At 44.0% G+C, this 19,969-nt stretch overlaps 1 protein-coding gene across 1 annotated transcript in view; it reads right to left on the minus strand.

Annotated features, from left to right (window-relative positions):
* The window catches only part of hdgfl2 (HDGF like 2), a 109,021-nt gene that overhangs the window by 12,362 nt on the left and 76,690 nt on the right, over positions 1 to 19,969 (minus strand). The window contains exons 12-14 of the mRNA XM_072482728.1: positions 19,366 to 19,436; positions 13,829 to 13,930; positions 2,650 to 2,851 (exon numbers count right to left, since the gene is read on the minus strand). Coding sequence (XP_072338829.1) covers positions 2,650 to 2,851; positions 13,829 to 13,930; positions 19,366 to 19,436 — 375 coding nt within the window. The remainder of the gene's footprint in view (positions 1 to 2,649; positions 2,852 to 13,828; positions 13,931 to 19,365; positions 19,437 to 19,969) is intronic.

Below are 19,969 nucleotides of genomic sequence, written 5' to 3' on the forward strand. Positions count from 1 at the left end.
ACCAAGGGTCAATTTGGCATGGCTAATCCACCTAAAATGCACATCTTTGGACTGTCGGGAGGAAACCGGAGCACCTGGAGGAAGCCCACGCCAACAAGGCGAGAAAGTGCAAACTCCGAAGGTTGGAATTGAACCCGGGTCCCTGGATCGGTGAGTCAGGTCAACAGTGCTAACCACTGTGCCACCCGTTGATCTTCCCTGCCGAATTATGGCTAGTAGGATTGCATTGGTTAAGATGAATGTGCTGCCACAAATCTTATGAAAGCAAATTACTGTGGATGCTGGAATTAACAAAAACAGAAAATACTGGACAATCTCAGCAGGTCTGACAGCATCTGTGGAGAGAGAGAAGGGAGTTAATGATTCGACTCTGGGTGACTCTTTGACAAACCTTCTCTTTGTCAGACCCATTGAGATTGTCCAGTATTTTCTGTTTTTGTAGCCCATTATATTGTCTGCGAAGGTCTTAAAGGAGATCAATAGAGTGATCAGCTCGTTCATATAGAATAAGAAGCCTTGTTTGAAGTTGGCCAAGTTGCAGCTTCCAGGTTCTAAAGGAGGACTGGGGGTACCGAATCTTAGAATGTACCAATTGGCCTCGCATCTTGGGTTCATAAGGGACTGGGTTAGACGGGATCCAAACTCCATTTGGCTCAGTATTGAAGCAGCCCAGTCTGTGTATCCTTTACAGATCCTGGGTTGTTTTACGGGGACTTTAGACTGTGTTTTGTCAAGTGTAAGAATCCTATAATCATTAACACTCTTACAGCGTGGAGGTTGGACTGTCAATTAGAAGGGAGATCTAAGCTGACATCCCCACTCTCTCTCATTCAGGGCAACCTCGACTTCCCACAAGGTCTTATGGACTCTGAATTCGCTATTGGGAGAGAGAGGTATTTGCAGGCTGGGAGATATGTTCAGTGCTGCCTCCTCGTCATCCTTTAAGCAGCTTTGCCAACAGATTAACATTCCGAGACACTCCTTTTGTAAGTACCTGCAATTTAGAGACTTTATCCTAAATAAGAAAACTATGCCTCTTGACAATTTGGTTTCCCCGGTGGAAAAAAAATCCTGATTTCTGGGGTGCCTAAACAGTTAATTAGCAAGCTCTATGTCTTGTGTTCCAGATCCTGAGAGAGTATATTGGCTACCTTGCAGTCTTGGGAACGAGGCTTGGTAACCAACATTGTTGCAGAGACATGGGGTAATATATGGGATTATGCCAATAACATTTCAGTAAGTAACAGAACAAAGGAGACTCAATTCAAGAAACTGCGCCATTTGATCATTACTCAGAGTTTGAGACACACGTTGAATCTTGTTATTTCCCTGAAGTGCTTAAAGTGCCTGGTAGTCGAGGGTGATTTTATGCACTGCATTTGGTCCCGTTTCAAGATTCAATTCTATTTGTCTGGTAATTAAGGAGCTTGAGAGGATATTTGGTATGGCCTTGGAATTTGATCCTTTATTCCTAATTCTGGGCCTTCCCGATATGATAATTATTGACACTAATGAAAAAAGGCAATTTAACATCCTTACTTTTGCAGCTCCGAAAAATACTCTACTCCTGGATTAGTGACAAGTGCCCTTCAATTCAAAATTGGCATAAAATAGTTATGGAATGTATTCCTATGGAATCCTCATCTCTGTGATCGGTTCAAAGTCAGATACATTCCGTAAAGTCTGGGACCCCTATCTCAAATTTATAGGCTCTGCTCTGTCAGACCCACTCCTGCAAGGTTTTCCATGAGCCATGTTGCTAGTCTTGACCTCGCTATACATAAAGATGTGTAACTTGCTGTTATTTTTATTTTACCATGTTTGTATGGCTTTATCCTTGTTCCCCCGTACTCTCTGATTAATCCGTTGTGTAATTAGAGGTACTAGTTCTTAAGGACCATAACGTCTGAAATTATCCCATCTTTCTCTGCTCTTGTGTTTGCAGAAATAATTGTTCTGTACTGTACCAGTTTGTGTTTTGAAAGTTTGTTGCGTTATCTGTAAAAATTATCAAACTCGAATATAAATATATATTTTTTAAAAAACAGAAACTTTCTTGGTCTCCACATATTCAGATATTCTCATCAAGAATGAACAGCTGTGCAGGTTAGGTGACAACAATTGGCAACCAAGTCAAGTCTGGCCTGTCCTTGAAATAAACACAAATGCAGTGACTTTCCAGTATAGGCTGTTGGGTCAATCACCTTCTCCTTCCATAGCCCAAGGGCTCTCATGGCCACTGCAGTGGCCCAATTGCTGGTGACCAGCTAACTCTCAAACAAGAGGACTTTCACCTGTGAGATCCAGTACCAAATCAAAGAATATGATTTTACACTAAACCATCAAGGAAAGATATGAACATTTTAAACTGGTACTCATAGTGAATTGCAATCCATGCCAAAATGAAGAGTGAACAACAGAACATTATGATGCTTACAAGTTAAGTGATGCAAGTGATATGGTGAGCCCCAGCAGGTTGTATTTATATGGAGCTTTTAACATAAAAGGTTTCCGCAAAACATTTCACACATACAAAGAGACAGGGACATGAACACTATGTCACGGAAAGGGAGATTAGATGGGCAACAGACATGATCATAGAACCCAGCTGCAGTCTGCACCACAGTATCCCACTTAAACAGTGCTCACCGGAATCCTGCTTCTCCTTCATGCTGTTCTCAGCTTCTTTCTCCTCATCTTTGGTTTTGTTATTCTCTTGCTGCTCCTGGTCAGAATGAGTCTTCTTCAGTGTACTATTGCCAGAATCATCTCCCACAAACATGGACTTTAAATGACTGTAGATCTCACCCGCTTTTGCCATTACTTCCTGACTGGCTTTATAGCGGCGTATCTAGAAAACATTGCCAACAATATGTAGACACATGAGTTACAGCGGTCTTACATATGAAGGACAACATTTCATGTGCTTCTTAGGGTGGTCCCAGAGTTCTCACTGATGGAGATGGGGAATGGTGCAGAACAACACCTTCCAGTTCTCTCAACACTCTTTTCAGCTCTCAGCTTCATTCTATGTCTCTTCAAACTGCTTGGGTGAATTCAGGAAGAAAGATTACAAGGGAGGATTGTGGACAAAAGTGAAGCATCATTTCTTGCTTTAGCTTTATATAGGTCCATTAATTCAGTCACTTAGTCAGGAAGAGTTTTAAAAAACGGTGAGAATTTTGTCGCAAGTTTAAATTAAAAACTAATGTCAGATGTTACATCAGCTATTTACAACTCTTGAGGGAGAATTCAAATTACTTTTAAACAACCATATATTGTGGTATTTGTCCAGTTATTTGTATAATTGTCACTTACTTTTAAATGTAATCAATACCTATTCAAATCCAGGAATTCCCAGTAACTGTTTACAGGACTTTAGCTCTATTAGTTGGAGAGTCAGTTTAGAATTTTCAAGAGATATAGTTCAGACTAACAGCTCCCAAAGTGATTGAACGAATGTAAGAAAAAGAAAAACATCGTCTGTAAAAGTTAGCAGCAAAGTTCTTAGTTTAGCATTGAGATGGCAACCTTTCATGTTGAACAAGAGCATTTCGTAATCTTATGATCCTACAGGCACAGCACTAAAGCTTTCAAACCAAATCCTCTCCAAAATCATTTACTTCCAGTTTCACAACCAAATCAGCTCATGGCCACCCACTGTTGAAACACTTATTTAGCAAATTGTCACTTTGAGACAACCATTCTAATGAACCCTTTATTGGCGTTCCATCCTTCCAAAACTCAAACTTTCTCAAAACTGGAGCATATATTCTGCCCCACTTATCAATAATTCCATCTTTATTGACCTACTCAAGCTCACAATCTTTGAAAGCATTACATTTAAAGTCCTTGCTTGCATTTATAATCTCTTCATGGTTTTGAATCACCCTGGTTCTGCAATTTTCTCCAACCCTGCAGCTCTTACCAAACACTCCGATCTTCTGGTGATTCCCAACACTGTTGCAACTACTTAGACTTCTGCCATGCTAAGCTTACCAAGCTTTCAGACACTCGACTGTCACCTTTCTGGCTCACAATCTGTTTTTTATTACTTATTTCTGAAACACTTTGAAATGCTTGTGTTAAGGTGCCATATAAAAAGAAGGGGTGAAATTCTCTGTTTGGGAGACTAAGTGTTGACACCAGGACAGAATTGCGGTTCATTTTCTCATTGGGGGCATACTAATGGGCCAACATTCTGCAAATTCCGAGCAATTCCTGGTCCAGTGGATGTTCTTTTTCAAATTTTAAAATTATTTTTTACAAGTTTAGAATACCCAATTATTATTATTTTTTTCCCAATTAAGAGGCAATTTAGCGTGGCCAATCCACCTAACCTGCATATCTTTGGGTTGTGGGAGTGGAACCCACACAGACACAGGGAGAATGTGCAAACTCCTCGCGGACAGTGACCCAGGGTTGGGATTCGATCCCAGGTCCTCAGCGCCATAATCCCAGTGCTAACCACTGCACCACGTGCCACTCTTCCAACGGATGTTCTGACTGTTGGGGCCAGAGTTAGTGCCAAAGAGCCCGGCAGGTGGATCTGTTTTTAAGCACTCCACTTACCACACACTTGCTGCAGCACCAAGAAGGCTCAGAGAAGACCTGCCCCCGGGGCCGGGTGTCCGAGGTAAACCCACAGCTCCATGCCAGAGTGTAGCGAAGGGACACCCTCTTCCCCAGGGTGGGCCGCAAACTCACGCCTGTCCTCCTGAACACTGCCTGGGAGGTAGTGGCAGAGGCAGTCAACGCTGCCAGTCTCACAAGGATGAGACAGCTGGCGATCCGGTGGGGTGGGGGTCACTGGCGAGTCTTCTGCCCTGAGAAGGGCAGAGAACCAGGGAAGGTTCCAATGGCTGCAGTGCTGGTGTCCTCTGGTTGAAGACGAGTTCTGCTGATCCCTAGCTTCCTCTGCAGTCGGGCAGCGCTTCTGAGGAGTGCCAACACCTGGTGGGCTTCTGATTGAGCTTGGCACTTGATGATACAGCTGGGGTATGAGGGTGTCCGGAGGAGTGGCCTGGGTGGGCTCCTAGATGACCAGAGGCCTTCTGGGCATTTAAAGGACACAGGCAGCACTCAGCAGTGTGAGCAGCCAGGAACCTGTAGCACCAGAAGGATGCGCGTTTAAAAGAGAGACTGCAGCAATGGTGGTCCGAGCCAGTCCAATATTTGTAGTAATTCACGCCTGCGGGACTTCTGCCTGAGAGGGGCAGAGAACATGCTGGTCAAACTCACTGATGACATTTAAATGCATGTAAATGCCAGTTTTGCATGCCGCCACCTTGTTATCGCCACCAGCGAGAGACCGGAGCATGGCATCCGATTCAATTTTGGCCGAACGCCCGATTCTCCGCCCGATCGCCGTTCGCAGTGTCACGAGGTGGAGAATTTCGCCCAAGTTGTTTTCCTTGCGAAGAATTACTTCGGGTTTTTCGCTCTCACTTTATAGGCATAATTTTACTTTATTTCTACATTTATAATTCACCGAATTACTAAATATTTAATTGCTCAGGATGTACAATTCTCAGTAACACGGCTCATGAAATAAAACCTTTATTTACACTCAAACATAAGTACGTGCACTGTATCACCCAACAATCTTCAACATTTTAATCAAGTGCACAAGTATCTTATAGAAATGTAATCAAAATAAATAACATTAAAATGACACAGTCATATCTCTTGTGTTGAGCCATTTCATATATAATTACTTACATCTGAAACACAGTCCAGTATGCTTTTTCTAAACAAAGCAATGCTATTTTCCAAGACATTGGGAAAAACACCCACAATTTGTACATATAATGATATGGGATGGATCATATTTGCAGCACTCCAAACAGACACAAAATTCCAGTTTAGTTTCTCAACTGAACAGCAGCATTTCTATCTGTGCAGCACCTGGTGTATTGTCTTGGAATATCAGCAAAGATTCGTGCTAGAGTGCCAGAATAGGCTTGGAACCTACAATCATTTACAGTCAACTCCCACCATTTATGACCCCCTCCACCACGAATTTGTTCACCCACACAAAAATGTTTGTACACCTTATCATGGTTCACAAACCCAAATCTTTGCCCAAACACAAGTTAACATTTAAAACTTCTCACCTAAACAAATGTCGGTCCTGAAATAAATAAAAGACTGAATTTAGCGGCCATAAAAAAAATGTTTCCGTGTTGACATTCCCATGTAGAAAATGCACAGTGCGCATGGTTTGCTGTGATTACAGGAAACTAACTCCCAACCAGTATTTTGCAGTTCAGGTACAGTAAAGCACTTTACTGAAAATGAACAAGTCAGCTCCAAGCAGAAAATGTGTCAGGAAAGTAATGGCACTTGAACAAAAAAGGTCACAATTTTGGATAGACGGAAAAATATTGCAAATGCTACCATGGTGGCCAGGGAATACTCGCTGAATGAATCCACAATCGGGTACATTAGGCAGTCTGAGGAAAAAAATAAGGGGCAGTGTTAGTGTTTCTTACTGCCAGGTTAAATTTTGTGAGCAGGAGAGGAAATGGTGCAGTTACTCAACATGTTGATAGAGCACCAGCATGAAAGGAGGACCCCAGTTAATGGCCCAATTATTTGAAACAAAGCACTTGAATTGTACCAGCAGATAAAGAGTAGTAAAGAGGGTAGTACTGGTGTCACCAGTGATGATGTGGTGCGGAAAGTGCCTCTGCTTCAACTTCCAAAGGATTCTCAGCCAGCACAGAATGGTTTGATTGTTTTAAAAAGTGCTTTGGGCTGCATAATGGGTGGGGGGGCTGTTTCAGCTGACCTTGCAGCTGGAGCTTTCCAAAGTGCTGCAGGCACACATTGAGGAGTGGCTACCAGGTAAAGCAGGTCTTCAGCAGAGACAAAACTGGCCTGGTTCTGGAAGATGATGCCAAATAGGACCTACATTTTGAAAGAAGACAGCAGCGCCTGATTTTAAAGCAGCAAAGGACAGGCTAACAATTCTACTATGTGCTAATGTGGCTGGCTTTAAATGTAAACCAATGCTGGTTTATAGGTCAGAAAACTCTTGAACTTCTAAAGGGAAAAATAAATCTCATCTGCCAGTCTTTTGGAAAGCTAAAAGCAGTGCATGGCTTACAGTAGCAGTCTTTGAAGACTGGTTCGCCAATTGCTTTCTGCTGGAGGTCAGGATTTATCAGAGGGAAAAGAACCGGTCTCTCAAGGTCCTATTAATCCTCAATAATGTACCTGGGCATCCGAACACTCGCATAGAGCCACCCAGACGTTGGCATTTTGTTTTTACTCCCAAAAACTACCTCACTTATCCAACCAATGGATCTGGGAGTCATTCAAGGTTTACTACACCTGACAAAGTTTCAACCGTATTCTGCGCGATTGCTGGAAGCAATTCAACGTCCTATTAGCAATCGGCATAATTAAGGACTCATGGGGTGAAGTTTGATCTTTAACCATAAATGTCTGGTGGGAGTAAATTTGGTCTGAAGCTGCAAATTATTTCATAGGGCTCCCCAATGTGGCTGCTGAACCATTGAAAAGTTGCGGTGCAGTAAAAGGCTTTAGAAGTCTCTTCCTTAAAAGGCAGCGAAGCGGAGTCTTTGAACATTTTTAAAGCAGAGGTAGCTAGAGTCTTGATAAGCAAGGGGGTGAAAGGTTACTGGGGGTAGGCAGGAATGTGGAGTTGAGGCTACAATTAGATCAGCCATGATCTTATTGAATGGCAGAGCAGGCTCAAGGGAAAGAGTCGTCTGCTCCTAATTCATATGTTTGTACATATTAAATAATCACTTGAACACAAAACAGGATCTAATTCTATGGTGCTGTTAAGAGAACAGCTGATGGTAAACACCAGGGTGTGCAAGATCCCAAAAGTGAAACTTGAAACACCTGCTCTCAACTGTATTTTGCAATTTGGTATGTGAGGAAAGGTGTGAAAACCAGAGGAGGATGTCCCAAATGTCCTTGTGATGATTTTAAACAAAATGTTTATTCAACAACAAAATACATATTAATGTCAACTAGAAATACACTTAACTCAATGGCTCCACACATTATTCCTAAATTTATCCAGTTAATCCCTTTATTCCCCTAACTTAAGAGCTAATTCTCCCCAAACAACATCCTATAAGTTTTAGAAAAATCCAGCAATAGCGACCAAACGAGGCACCTTAATCTTTCTGGGTTGCTTCTGATGTCAGGCAGAGCAACTGCTTATTCCAACAGGATTTTCTACAGATACAGCTTGCTGGGAGTTCACACAGCTTTTCCTGTTGTGGGCTGCATTCTCAAAACAGCTAACCTGCATATATTGAAATTGCTCCTGATATACCGTTTCTCCATTATGTCTTCCCTTATCTGAACTAACCTCCTCAGAAGTCACTCTCAATTGATTTTATTTTGTGAGTACACCTTTTAGAATGTAATGACAAAATTCACACCTTGTCACCTCCTTTGAACTTTTAACATTACTCAAACCCCTTGAGATTCTATTCTTCATTGTTACCAACTTGCCTTAGGTAAACATTTGTTTACAGGGCTGCTTGATTTATCAACATATCAAAAGCACTAGTTCCATCGACCTAGCCAAACTGTCTTTACCACTAGTTTCCATTTGAAAATAGTTTTTTAAAAACATGGGGCGCGATTCTCCACTCCCACGCCGGTTGGGAGAATCGCCTGGGCTGCCAAAATTTCGCGGGACGCCGGTCCAACGCCCTCCTGCGATTCTCCCAAGCGGCGGGAACGGCCCGGTCGAGTTTCGCGGGCCGCAGGCCGGAGAATCGCCAGAGACACCGGAAATGGCGATTCTCCGGCACTCCCGCTATTCTGAGGCCCGGATGGGCCGAGCGGCCAGGCCAAAACGGCGGGATCCCCCCCTGCGCCTTCCACGCCTGGTCGCTGCAGTCGTGAGCGGTGCGTGAACGCTGGGGGCCCCCCAGCTGGGGGGGGGTGAGGGGGGATCCTGCACCGGGGGTACCTCAGATGTGGGGTGGCCCGCGATCGGTGCCCACCGATCGTCGGGCTGTCCTCTCTGAAGGAGGACCTCCTTCCTTCCGCGGCCCCGCAAGATCCGTCAGACATCTTCTTGCGGGGCGGACTGAGAGGACGGCAAACACGCATGCGGGGGTTGGCACCGGCCAACCCGCACATGCGCGGATGACGCCCGTTATGCGGCGCCGGCCGCGTCATCTATGCGGCGCCGCTTTTACGCGGGCGACAAGGCCTGGCGCGTGTAGATGACGCGGCCCCGATCCTGGCCCATTGTCAGGGCCCGAATCGGTCAGGACCGGGGCCGTTTCGCGCCGTCGTGAACCTCGACGGCACTCACGACGGCGCGGCCACTTCGGCGCGGGAGTGGAGAATCCCGCCCATGTACTCAGCAGAATACATTGAAGTTTTAATTGTTTTTAATGCAACTAGCAAGAAGAAAAACATTGCTCACTCCAATATTTCTCCTCACCTAAAACAGTCCACGTGATTCTGCATATGATGGTGTCATCCGACACAAGACTTCTTGCCACCCTGTGTTTTGCCACTCTATTTGTTAACTCATTTTATAATTACCTTTCTTTAAAGCAAAGCTGAAATCATAAGAGACATGTTATTATTTTGTTGACTTTCACCTGGACTGTGCAAACTATTCTCCATCCCCTCTACCAAAAAGCACCACAGTTTTAATTGGGGAAACTCACAGCTCAGGTTGAGAACTAAATAGTTATGGTACAACCTTCAACACTATCTCACTCCATCAAAATCTCATCCTACATTCATTATCTTGGAAACTTCCAAATTCAAGCCATCCACCTTAAATACAAAGCAATGTTGGAGACACCATTGTGCAAGTAGTCCACTCGCTACTCTAGAACATAGAGGTAGAATATTAACTGAGGGGCCATGCGATGTGAGCACAAGACTGGCTGCATTTTCGCGAATTCTGGCTCGGCTCTTTTAACGCGTCTTTTCATCCTCGCACACATTTCATATTTGCCTCTTCTTGGTTTGCATGGTTGTTATGTCCCGAGAAGTGTTTGGTCAGTGTTTTTGAATGAAAGATGATAAAATGCTTACATCTTCCTTTGTTCGTGGCAGCTGGAGTGGGTTGGGGCCCTGCTTTCAGTTGCGCAGTTGTTATTGTGCGGGCTTCCTCCTTAACGATGCTGTATGAATGATGGCTGCTAACAATGATGCTGAAATGGCTGAAAATCACAGCTTTGAGGTGGAGGTTTTTATGGTTTATTTCCAAGAATTGCAAGGTACTATTATGGAGGTGATGGAGGCACACAAGGAGGATCTTGCAACAGAGAGAGCAAGAGAGCACTGTCGCTGGTGTCACCTCCATACTGTTACATGGCTTGTCGTCCATTCTGGCGGATTCAGGGGAGAGATGGGGGCTGTGGTGGTATATATCACTGAGTCTTGCCGAGAGGTGATGGATGAGTGCCCGAGTGAGTTTGCAAATTGGCTGCCACGTTTTGGTAATCTTGAAGTCTGGCCCTATCAAATTCGATGGAGACAACATAGCCTGTCTTCAATGCCTGGGGTCGGTTTGGCCGACTAATCACTAGTCCTATTTTGTCCTGTTCCTGATGCTGTTGGGAAGGGTTGGAGGTGCCGAACTGGTCGAGCCATCTCCCCCGGCTGGGGCCTGGGCTGTTGGTGATGTCATGGTGTCTCTCGCTTCGATCACTGGAAAACTTGACAGATCCGGAAGGGTGCTTATTGGATCCTGTTTCACCCTTGGCTATGCATTAGAACATAGAACATAGAACAATACAGCGCAGTACAGGCCCTTCGGCCCACGATGTTGCACCGAAACAAAAGCCATCTAACCTACACTATGCCATTATCATCCATATGTTTATCCAATAAACTTTTAAATGCCCTCATGCATTCTTTGTGTATCCATGAAAAATCTTTATCCCAAGGGCTGCCCTGCATTTCAGTCGTTATCGTGGATGTTGCTCCCTGTTGATCATTTTGTTGTTTGCTTGATGCGGTCTCATTTTTTCCTACAGGGGATTGTCTAATACAGGTGCGATGGCCTGTATCTTTGGTTATCCTGATTTAGCAAGTCTGAATTGAGTTGAATGTGGAGAATCGGATTTGTGCACAGTTTCAATCCTAAACGTAATCATGCTTTATAATGTCTGATAATTTTATGGTGGAGGGAGGGTGCAATGTTCTTTATTAACTCACCCCCACCCCCCATCATTTAGGGGGAAGATAGGCACAGCCCAAGGAGGGAGAGGGGTGGAAGGTTGGGGATGGTAGGGCTAGTTTGTCCTCGCTGTGATTGAGGATCACCCTCCGTCCAGTTAGAGATAACCCGTTTTGGGTTTTCCTTTTGGTTTTGAGAATCCGTGTTTTCATCTTTCTTTGGCCTGGGCCGACTTCTTGTTATCCTGGGGAGGACTGGGTTCTAGCGACTCTCCCTTTGGATCGAGTTTGTCTTTTCGCCCAATATGGGTCACTCGCTCTCTTTAGCTGTTTTCGGTGCGATTGCAACAAATAGTGTGTCTGGTCCGGTATTGAAACAGACCGTAGTGGAGTCGGTGTCTGCGGCTGGGATGAGGATGGCTTGGAGTAATCTTTGTATGGCGATGGTTTCCGCGATCCAGTTTAGGTGTCCCCTGGCGGGGGTCCTTATTACTTCTCTTGTCTGGGTGAGTGACTGATCCTGGTTCTGGTCTGGTGGAGTGGGCAGGGGCATTGGGTGTCGGGGGAAGAGGACTGAACCTCCCTCCCAGGACAACAATAGATGGATGTCTTGACAGTACTTCTTCCGGACTGGGCTCCCCTCCTGGCTAGGACTGAAGTGCTTCTCCTTTCCCCTTTTGTCGAGATGGGAGTAGCACCTTGCTCCGGTTGGGATCTCCTGAGTGTTTTTTCCCTGAGGTTGTCCCTCCTGAGGGCATCTGGTGGGGGAAGCACGGAGAGGCTGCGTTTGGCACCCGGGTGTGTGGACATTTGGGGATGGCTGAGCGCTGTGCCGAGTAGATAACCGGTTTCTTTTTCCTTTGGGTAAGCGTGATATCCCCTTGTGGTTTGGATGGCTGGCTTCAATTCCTCGAGTGTGCATTAGGTGGTTGCTCGAAAGTTGGGGGTCTGGGTTGGATGCTGATATCCAGTGATTAGTTTTGATGGTTCTTGCTATTTCTTACCGTTTTTCTCTTCTGAGACACCGTGGAGGTGATTCTCACCTTTCCGCTAGGACCGAAGGATATCCTCACTTAAATTCTGGGGCTCATGGTTATCCTGTCGTTCCGCCTAGGGGTGTGTTGTTGCTTGGCACTCGAGTCGCCTATTCTCCCTTGGTTGATGGATCCTTACGAGTGTTGTGACTAGTAAGGACCTGGGAGGGTCAATTCTGGTGGCTCAAAGGTGGGATTCTCCGTTGCCCGTACATCGATAACAGGCGAAAAATTGACAACACGCCCAAATTGGTGCCGGCACCGCCGGTCAGCAATGCTCTGCCACCTCGGAAATGACATCATCGCATCGCGCGCCATTGCAACGCCGTTGCCGCGTCATCAGCGATGCTCAGCACCCCGCCATGGGCAGAGTTCCCGACGGCACGGGGCACATGTGGTCTCAATGGTCGGAAACCCGGTGTGGCAGCTGCGGACTGTGTCCAGTGCCGCCACACTCGGCTGGGTTCCGTGCCATTGGCCGGGAGGCGATCGGCCCGTGGGGTCGCGGATGGCCGTTCGCCTTCAGCCATGCGCATGCGCGGCCAGGGACCTGGCCATTCTCCGGACGTTTTTGGCACGGGAGCTTCACTCGGTGCTGCTGCCAGCCCCTCACGGTACCAGAATCGTTGAGGGGTTCGCGCCGATTTTTTCCATGTAAACCTCCTGCAAATTCTCCATTCGAGCCGGCACTTAGCCGCTGAAACAGAGAATCCTGCCCCAGGTTTTTCCCTTTTTTCTTCTTTTTCTAGGAGAGACCATGCGCCAGAGTATAATTTCGACTTGCTGTCGCTGGTGCTTTCTTCATAATTTTGTAGTCATATGACTGATGCCGGATCTGTCCTGGGCCTGGATCGGGGTTGATTTGCATGGTGAGGTACAAATGTAATTCCCCCTTAGTGCGGATTTCCTTTTTTTTGTAGTGCTGGTATGATGCATCTCCATGTTGATTTTTAAAAATGTTTTTATTCTCCTCCTTTTTCACATTTTCTCCCAAATTTACACCCAACAATAAACAATAATCAGTAACGAATGTAATGTCAATCCCCATAATCAATAACAATGATCCCATCCTCCCACCAAACCCCAGACATTAGCCCACACTTTAGAGATTACCCTAAAAACCTCCTTCCAGTAATCCTCCAGCTTTGGACAAGACCAAAATATATGAACGTGGTTTGCGGTCCCGTCCGTCCATTCTCCCCCCCCCCTCCTTCCATACCTTCTCCCACTTTGCCTTGATCCCTTCTAGCGGGCATCTCTATGCTGTTGATTACATCCTGCATTGGCACAGAAGGGATATTGTTCTAAATTCATCCTGTATTGTCTGTTCCCATGATTCTTGTTCTGTGCTGTCCTGTTTTGCATTGATAACCCTTTTCTTTCTTATTGTGATATTTGTAAAAACTTAAATATCCAATAAAAATGCTTATTAAAAAAAGATTAACTGAATCAAAATATTTTTAAATCAATTACACAGGCAATGGCAAATAGATACCAAAAAAGTTATTTGATTATTACTTAGCCTAAGTTTTCAAACAATGTAACACACAAGTAAATAAACCCGTACGACTAGACGATGCCAGAATGACTTGAATTAGGATCAAGTGCTGTAGACATCAATAGAACGCGCAGTACAACAAACATACCTTTTTTAATGTTGCGACCAGATCACTGTGTTTCTGCAAGAGCTGTGTCGTGACTTGCAGTGTCCGCAGTTCTTCAAGTGCCTCCACACATTTCTTAACATCCTACAAAACAACAGTAGTTAGAGCATTTGTTAATAGTTTGGCCTCTGTATACGGTTTGCTTAGCTTTCAATTACTTTTCAGCGGAATCTCTGTATCCCTCTTTAAGATCATAAGAAATAACAGCAAGAGCAGGATTAGGCCATTCAGCTCATCGAGTCTACTTGCCCTTTTTAAAAAAATATATAAATTGAGAGCACCCAATTCTTGTTTTTTTCCAATAAAGGGCCAATTTAGCATGTCTAGTCTACCTACCCCGCACATCTTTGGGTTGTGGGGGTGAGACCCATGCAGACACAGGGAGAACATGCAAACTCCACACGGACAGTGACCCGGGGCCGGATTGAACCTGGGTTCTCGGCCCCGTGATTCAGCAGTGCTAACCACTGCACCACCGTCTGCTTGCCCTTTCAATAAGATAATCTAATTGTGGCCTTAAGTCCTCTTTTCTGCCTTCGCCCATAATCTTAGACTCCCTTGTTGATCAAAAATCTGTCTATTTCAGCTTTAAATATATCCCATCACCTAGAGAGAGAAGAAATTCCTCCTCACCTCTATCTTAAATGTGGGACATTTTATTTTTAAACTGTATCCTCTGGTTCTAGATACCCCCATTGGAGGAAACAACCTCTCAGCATCTACTCGGGTGCACAGAGGGAGAATTCAGAATGTCCAATTCACCTAATGGCACATGTTTTGGGACTTGTGGGAGGAAACCAGAGCACCCGGAGGAAACCCACACAGACACAGGGAGAACGTGCAGACTGCACACAGACAGTGACCCAAGCCGGGAATCGAACCAGGGACCTTGGAGCTGTGAAGCAACAGTGCGAACCACTGTGCTACTGTGCCGCCCACTATGAGGTTATTAATTGACCCTGCCTCTTTACACATCACCATGTCTAAAATAGCTTGTTCACTGGTTGGTTCTGAATCATTTTGTTCTAAGGAACTGTCCCAAACACACTCCATGAACTCATCCTCCAGGCTACCGTGGCAAATTTGATTCAATCTATATGAAGACTAAGGTCTCTCACATTTATTGCAGTACTTTTCTTACTAGTCTCTGTAATTTCTTGATTTATGATCCGCTTATGTCCATATGCTAAACATCACAAGCTGTTATACAGCCCTAAATTCTTAAATTGTCTGGCTTCCCTGATATTTCTAATTCTGTTTTTTTCACATATTACTGTACTGTAATAGTAACAGGGTAACGTTTATTACTACTTTCTATGCAAGATCAGCCATGCCTGTGACTTTTAGATACACAAAACCAGAGCAATGATGCCATCCAGTGACTTGCTATGAACAATGCGTCTGAATAGCCTGACTAGAGAAGTCACTAATTCTGCTCTCAATCTCCAAGAAAATAGTTGTTTTCCTTTCATGTAACAATGGATAATACAGTAATAACGCTTCCTGTTGTATTTCAATTGCGCAGCTTGAAAGCTAATTCCTATTATTACAATCCTAGAATCCCTGCAGTCCAGAAGGAGGCCATTCGGTCCATTGAGTCTGTACCGACCCTTCGAAAGACCACCCTACCTCGGCCCAATCTCCCGCCACAGGCCCATCTCCTGCCCTGCCCCTGTAACCCTACCTAACCTTTGGATACTTCGGGGCAATATCTTTGGGGGAAACCAGAGCACCTGGAGGAAACCCACGCAGACATGAGAAGAATGTGCAAATCCACACATCACCCGGGGTCGGAGTCGGAGTCGAACCCAGGTCCCTGGCGCTGTGAAGCAGCAGCGCTAACCACTGTGCCACCAGATTCCAACAGTGGCTAGGATACTGGACCGAATAAACAATATTTTATTTTTAATTTTGTAAGATTGTGAGCAAAGGATACTTCGCTCCAGGAGTGATTGCATGAAGAAATGGGGATATGGTGTTTAAAACAAAAGTCTTACTTGTAAACATACCCTTACTTGCTATCTTTATTCCCACTTAAAAAGAAAATAGACCATCCCAGCTCTCAATCTGTCCTAAGTACCAATGGCACAGAAGAATACTTGCTTTACAGGCTTATTCTTTAAGAAAGAGATCTCTTGACACTGCTTTACAGAACTGATCTGACTCCAGTCTGAGCCCCTTGAAAAACTCCATCTGGATGTCTTTAAAACCTATTTTCAACAGGTTTGTTTCAGCTCCCCCTTAACCTCAGATAAGTCTGCACTACTTTTTTTAATTCGTTCTTGGGATGTGGGCATCGCTGGCTGGGCCAGCATTTGTTGCCTATCCCTAATTGCACTTGAACTAGTGGTTTGCTCAACCATTTCAATGGGGGCAGTTAAGAGCCAACCGCATCGCTGGATGGGTCTGGAGTCACATGTAGGCCAAACCAAGAAAGGAGGGCAGATTTCCTTCCCTGAAGGACATTAGTGAACCAGATGGATGTTTACAGCAATCAACAATGGTTTCATGGTGACCTTTCGACTTTTAATTTCAGATTTTTATTGAGTTCAAATTTCTCCATCTGCCCTGGTGGTATTCGAAACTGGGACCCCAGAGGATTACCCTGGGTGTCTGGATGACTAGTCCAGTGACAATACCACAACACCACCGTCTCCCTTTAAATATAGTTAATCTTTTTTAACTAACTTACAGTGAGAACAAACTGCCTTACTTGGTCTCAGCTTCAGCCAGATCAAAACTCAACTGAAAATGGTTTCTCAAAATGCCTGATGCCTTAGCTCCACCCAGCAGTGACATCATCTCACCAAGCTAAAATCTAATTAAAACAAATTTCATTAGCCCATGCTTTTACTTGCACCTTTTAATTGCATCTCAGGCTCCTGAAAGCTGTCCTTCAAACCAAGATTATTTTAAAAACATAACTGCAGCAGTCAAATACACTAACCCAGGCTTTTAACCATTACTTCACAATATAATTCAATATAGCTAAAATCCTACATTCATCACACTATCTTGTTTCTAGGTTGTAAATTCTGTGTTTAATAGGGCAAATAATATTAGTTCTACAAAAGTAGTGGAAATAGTGCAATGGGTTCGGGGGGGGGGGGTTCAGTGGTGTTGGTGGTGGTGTTGGTGCTGAAGCACAATTCTTGTTTTTCTGCATCAGTAATGTGCTTTCTGTGTAGGGGGTTACACATTTTGGGTTTCTACTGTACAGTATAGGCCTTTGGGTTCTGCATTTTGCAGCATATTCCTTTGGGTGCACTTTGTGTAATTGAATCAGCATCCTTTATGATCAGCAATTAACATATATGTGAACCGGATATTGCAATCTTACATCAGTCCCTCAATCTTCTGGACAGCACCTGCTTGTTCCAGGCAAGGCCAATTACAAAACAATAAACTGATTTATTTTACACATGGATGAACAGAGTAATTATACAATGATCTTTAAATAGTTTTCTTAGTACTCCTCTTAACATAGGGTCTCCACAATATCCACATTTAGTTGGCTAAATGTTTTCTGATTAGCATTCACCCACAGTCTAGTCATACTAGATCTAAAACAAGACTTTTTCTTATTTACTTCCTTACTCATGCAGACTTCTCATATTCTTTCACTGACTGTGCCTCCTTAATGGTGCATGAAGCAAAGATCTCTGACCCTTACTGCCACTATTATAGGCATCAGTTTCCTCTAATGATTTTCACCACATCATTCCACCACCGCCTCACCCTGCACCCAATCGTTGCTGGGCCCGCATGCATAAAGCCGTTCAGTGTCACACCCAATTTTCTGCGAGACACGTTGAAAGATTCAAATTTGCTCAAACCGATGTGGTACTTGAGAAATACATCCTGGACAGGCACCAAGTCTAATTCTCTATCTGTTGAATAATAATCCACAGTTCCAAAGGTTGTGTGTTGTGAATCTAACCTCAGTTTGACTGCATTAAACTTTTTAAAAAATATATAAATTTAGTGCAGCCAATTCATTTTTTTTCCAATTAAGGGGCAATTTAGCGTGGCCAAACTACCTACCCTGCACATCTTTTAGGATGTGGTGGCGAAACCGTGGCAAACACGGGGAGAATGTGCAAACTGCACACAGATAGTGACCCACAGCCGGGATCGAACCTGGGGCCTCGGCGCCATGAGGCAGCAATGGGGCTGGTTTAGCACAGGGCTAACTAGCTGGCTTTTAAAACAGACCAAGGTAAGGCCAGCAGCACAGTTCAATTCCCGTACCAGCCTCCCAGAACAGGTGCCGGAATGTGGCGACTAGGGGCTTTTCACAGTAACTTCATTTGAAGCCTACTTGTGACAATAAGCGATTTTCATTTCATTTTTTTTTCAACGCTAACCACTGCGTCACCGTGCTGCCTTGACTGCATTAAACCTAGCAGAATGTATTGATGCAGACTATCTGAAATTCCTCCAAGATGAAAACAATCCCAAAATAAGTTATTTGGTTAATTGGGGGCCTCACCTTTGTGCGGTTGGCTTCCCTTGGGAGTGTCATGGGAGTGTCCCTTTAAGAAATGTTTGTCTTATCACATGGCTTCAGTGATGTCATTGTGTGGGTGGAGCTGGGCTGTGGCTCAGAGTTTTTACTTTCGCTTTGAGTTTGGACTGGTTTGAACTGCACAGGTTGAAAGAAGTGTCTCTCTATTTTCATTTTAAAAGCTGTTTCCAAACTGCTTGCTAACTTAAAAGAGATGCTTTCGGGAAGGAATTCAAATCTGCTGTTTGAAAAGGGGAACAGAATATCAATAACAAGTCTTATATCAGTAAGAATGCCGTGTGCTGGGCCACACCTTGAAAAAGGGTTTTTTGGTTTTACTTGGACCTTGTTATTGAATTGGAACAGTTAAGGGGGGATTCATTAAGGATTATACATAGATTACTGTATTTGTGTGGGGTCCTTGTTTGTAATTGATAAAAAGTCTTGCTGTGTGTGTCTATACAAATGTTAACTAAGTTCTTCGAATAAAGCTTGTTTTTTTGATTAAAAGTGCCTAAGAAGTCCGTTGAATAACACCTGAAAGGCAGGCTCTTGTGCTTATCTTAGCCAAATTCAACAAACAGTTATAAGTCAGGTGAACTCCATAATATACTTTGGAGTTGTTAAACCCTGGCCCATAACAGGGGTCTAACTTAAATAGCTTGATGTATGTACTTGGTCCCAATCTCCAAGTGACTGGATATCCTTGGTTTAAGACATTTGATCTTAAAATAATATTTATCTTCCAAATCTGAATTGATATAACTCAATGCAAGTGTAAACTATGATATGTCCAGGCTGGAAAAGAATTCAGCACAACCATAACGCAAAAAAAATTAAATAGAATACAGAAAAGCTTTACACAAAATGATTTTCACTTTAAAGTTGCTTGAATCTTTAAAGTGTTTGGAATTAAAAAGACAAATTATTTTAAAATCCTATACAAGTTTCACATCAGCCCCAATGGAAATACAAAGTCTGGCCTTCAATGCAAATCTTTACTGATACTCACAGGATTGTCAACCTTCAGAGCATGTTTAATGTCTGTGTGTATCTTCTGAAGCTTCTGCTCTGCCGTCATCTCTGTTAAATAAAAGTGTCATCAGAAATGCGTTGGATCTTTCACAATGTCTTTATGAACCACAAGAGGGAGACAGCATGAACCAAATGATCAACTCACTTGATCTCTATCATTAAGGCAGTAGGGTTGATGTGTGCACATCACAGACCCTTGCTTCAGCCTTTTTAAAGAATACTGCCATTTTCTCCATTAAGTTCAGGAGACACAGTCCACAAGTTAATGGTCTGGTTACTTAAAGAGGGCAAGATGAGTTTGGCATATTAAAAATCACCCTGCTCTCAGTTATAAAAATGAGCTTCTGCAAATACAAAACTTCAGAACCCCAGATACTCTGGAGAGCCTGCTCCACCACAAAATATTGGCCAGGGTTTTGCAGTTGTAATGACAAGACTGTTGGCATTTAGCATCCTTAGTCTGGTGAAACTGACAGCAACATTAGGTGTCCGCACATCTCAATTTTTATTTTGCTTCTAAAATTATAGAAAGTGAACTGCAAAGCCTGATTTTACTTCTGGCTTGGTGCCTATGAGAATGC

This window comes from Scyliorhinus torazame, chromosome 18 (assembly GCF_047496885.1).
Source record: "Scyliorhinus torazame isolate Kashiwa2021f chromosome 18, sScyTor2.1, whole genome shotgun sequence".
In the NCBI taxonomy this organism is placed as follows: domain Eukaryota; kingdom Metazoa; phylum Chordata; class Chondrichthyes; order Carcharhiniformes; family Scyliorhinidae; genus Scyliorhinus; species Scyliorhinus torazame.